This window comes from Fulmarus glacialis, unplaced genomic scaffold, assembly GCF_000690835.1.
Source record: "Fulmarus glacialis isolate BGI_N327 unplaced genomic scaffold, ASM69083v1 scaffold1818, whole genome shotgun sequence".
In the NCBI taxonomy this organism is placed as follows: domain Eukaryota; kingdom Metazoa; phylum Chordata; class Aves; order Procellariiformes; family Procellariidae; genus Fulmarus; species Fulmarus glacialis.
Window position 1 is genome coordinate 9,449 of NW_009228718.1, and position 3,572 is coordinate 13,020.

The window sequence follows — 3,572 nt, forward strand, 5'->3', positions numbered from 1 at the left end:
TTGGCCTGGGCCAGGGCGGGGGTGCAGGGCGTGCTGACGGGGGGTGCCAGCCCGGGAGGGTGCTCGGGCACAAGGCTGTGCCTGAGGACATCAGGATAGCAGGTTCTTCTGAAAAACCTTAATATCCCCTCGATTACGGGGAGGCACTTGCATTTCGCAGCCTTTGGGTGGGAGTGCAGTAAGAAGGCCAAATCCTCCCACTGACAAGTGAGAAGTAAGCAGACTAACAAACCTTGCTCGTTAGTGAGCATTAGTTTGGCCTATTCTGTAAAGGAGGCAGGGAAGGGGTACCCAGCCCTCGCCTCGGGAGCTCTGGTCTCTGCCTCCCCGCCCTGCAGGCTCTCTGCCCTGGTTGAGCACGGGTTATTTAGCACAGCACCTTCTCCTCACGGCTGCTCTGTTTTTGACTTCCAGGAGGAAGATCCGGACTCAGAAAACGAGAAGCTGGTGGTGAGAGAGCCGGAGGATGAGGATGGTGAGTGCTGAGCAAGCCAGCACCCTGCGGGGAGGGTATGGACGGGTCTGAGGGGCTGAAGCCCCAAGCGCTTGGGGATCCTCTCCTTCCTCCAGGAAGCAGAGGAAATTCCTACCCCAGCAGCAGCCTGTTTGCTTCCCCGGGTGCCCTTGGGCTGTTTGCCTTGGGGTACTTTTGTGATGAAGCTGCCCCAAAAGCTCCTTGCTCACATCCAAAACTATATCCAGGGGCTTTAGTCAGAGCAGTGTTTAACTGATTAGCTAATTAGTTGATTGGAAAATGATTAATTGACTAATTGGGGTGACAACTGCTGCATTCGTAAGAAAATGAAACAGATGGTGCCAAGCAAGAGTGTGTGTCTGAAGGGGTCTCTGCTGTCCTGAGCAGCCCCGGAGATGGTGGGATGTCCCCAAGAGCCCCTGCGCGGGGTGGCCGTGGGCAGCAGGAGGGCTTGGGGCGTTCCCCCTTCCCTGCCCCACTTTCCGCTTGCCCTTTTTAAGGCGCTGTGTGGCAATCCCCTGGCTCGGGAGGATTACGCCTAATGCCACAGAGAATCAAATTTTAATCCTGCTGCCGTGCCCGCAAGGTGGGGGAAGTGCCTTTGGAGATGGGGTTCCCAAAAGACACTTACTCCACCCCTTTAGGCTTCCTCGCAGCACTGGTGATTGGGGATGTTACTGTGTGGGACTGTGGGAGACCTGGTTTGAGGGATGATGGATGTATTCTGCCAAATGGATGCTCAGTAACGCTGCTCTGCCAGGGTCCGCATCCTTCGGTTCAGCCCCGTTTCAGGGCTGCTCCAGCACTGCGGTGCATCACCCCTAAGTGGCTGTGGCTTGGGAGCAGGTGGAGATGACATTTCCTGGCCATGGGTCGTGGCTACCCCAGTATCCTCCCTAAGCATCTCCTGCAGACAGCCACTGACTGCTCTCCTGAATTATTTACACCATTTGAGGTGTTTTAACGGGACTGGGTAAAGCGATGGCTCAGCTTGCCGAGGAGGAGGCGAGCAGTGCGCAGCTGGGAATAACGGTGGTGCCCTGGCTTTGCTGGGGAGAACCTCGCTCCTTCCTTCACTGTTTCTCCTGCGCGTCGCTCGGTCCTGGCCCAACTCAAGCCACTGAGCTGCTGCCTGGCAAGCCTGCGAGCAGGCAGGGGTGGCATGGGCAGTCTGTCACCAGCCCGGGATGCTGCCGCGGTGGCCAAACCCACCGGAGCAGCCTTCTCCCCGCTTCGGGCAGCGAGGCTCGCGGGGAGCGGGCAGGTACTTGCTGCGTGCGCAGGGCGCGCCGGAGCGAGCGTGTTCGGAGCAGAGGTGCACTCGAGGGGCTGCTTTCACCCTGCGAGCCTGGCAACGCAAGGGCAGAGAGATGAAAGACAAATGTTTTCTTTAATATGAACTCACAGAGACTCTTGAGTAAGTAGGTCACCTCATATTTCTGTAGTGTTTTCACTGTCCATGTGAAAACCTGGCCTCCCCTTTTCTGTGTGTTTCCTGAAGTTTGTTTTCAGTCTGCAAAGAAAGTTCCTGAGCTCAGAAAACATCCAGTGGTTTCCAAAGCCACACACTGGCTCCTTTTTAACCACAACATACGGGCAGGGAGATGGGTAGCCTCCTCGCCTCCCTCTTCCCTTATTCTTTTCTGGCAGGGTGGCAATTAAACTGCCCTTCTTGGGACAGGCAAAATCCCAAATCTCTATTTGGCAGAAAACCACGTGAGGGAAATGATCTTAATTGTCCTTGAAATCAGGCGAGCTAGACAAAGGTAATGAAACAGCTCCTGCTCTGCATCAGGGTAAGAAACAGGATGTTACACCCTCTTTTTTTTTTTTTTTTTTTCTTTCTCTTAATATCTCCCAAAGCAGCAGCCAGCTGAATTTTCTTTCCATGCACTTTTACGGCCACCCGAAGGGCTGATAAGCGGCAGCATTACTACTTGTTTCCAGCTGGCCAGACTTGCTTGTCTGCCGGTTTGGAGGGTTTTCCCACTGAGGGAAGTGGGATGTGGCCAAGCTGAATGTCTGGGGCTGCGGGATCGGAGCATGGGGGTGCTTGTGTTCGGACACTTGTGAAGACGCTAGGGAAAGGGTTTGCCTTGTTGTTCCCCCAGGAGCCCCGACAGTATTTTGGGATTAGAGAAACACTCCGGATCAGTAACTGAGCAGTAATCCACCAGGACTTCCCAGGGAAGCTCCCCATGATCAGGGACGCAGAGATGCAGAGAAGAAGGGAGGAAATGTGGATATCTGCAGGGAGAAGGTTTCTGTTAAATTCCCAGCCCACTAACATCACTCGAGGCATGCTCCGTACGCTAGTGGCAGTGACCTTGCAGTGGTCGGCACGCTCGGTCCCGTACCTGCCCGCGCAGCCTTGCACGGCTTGTTTTTGAGATCTCAAGTTTCCCCATCTACAAACTGAGGCTCTGACTTGCCTTTCACGGGGGGGTCCCCAAGGTCTGCGAGAGCTCTGGCAGCAGCTGAGTGCATGCGTGAGCTTGGGGTTGGAGAAATCGCTAAATCAAACCGTTGACCCTGGACAGGGGGAGAAAATCCTTAAGGGGAGTATTGACCAGAAAATAAAGGGAAGCTGCTGATGCTGAATCCTTCTGGATGTGAGGAAGGGAGGAGAGGGCCTGTGGGATGTTTTTCATTTGGGCAGGTGGAGGAGGAGAGACTGTCATGAATGTGCTGCCTGCAATAGCAGTGGTGAGGACTGGAAGGGGCTTCCTAGGTGGCTAGGGACAGAGAATAGGTTATGTACAAGTTGGGGCTTTCTTTCCTGCCACAGAAGACAGAGGAATTTCACCGCTCTTGGGGTCTTGCTGGTGCTGGGAGTTATCATCCTGGATATCTGGTTTGTGGATAACGTGCAATTTTTCAGGGCCATGCAGATAATACAGTAACATCTTCTTTTTGTGGACCCCTTAGACGTATTCCCAGGGCTCCAAGGATTGGTGGAAACAGCAGATGTTTCTGGGTGGATGTGGAAACAGCAATGCTAGATGGCTTGACATGAGGCAGCTGAGTCCTGCAGTCCTTGGGAGATAAAGGCTCACAGATAAACAGCCCACAGATAACCAATAAAGGCAACTACCCG

The 3,572-nt window shown here is 54.1% G+C and overlaps 1 protein-coding gene across 1 annotated transcript in view; it reads left to right on the forward strand.

Moving 5' to 3' along the window:
- Positions 1–3,572, forward strand: part of MXRA7 (matrix-remodelling associated 7) — a 24,904-nt gene that overhangs the window by 5,294 nt on the left and 16,038 nt on the right. The window contains exon 3 of the mRNA XM_009583546.1: positions 415–475. Within this exon, the coding sequence (XP_009581841.1) occupies positions 415–475 (61 nt within the window). The remainder of the gene's footprint in view (positions 1–414; positions 476–3,572) is intronic.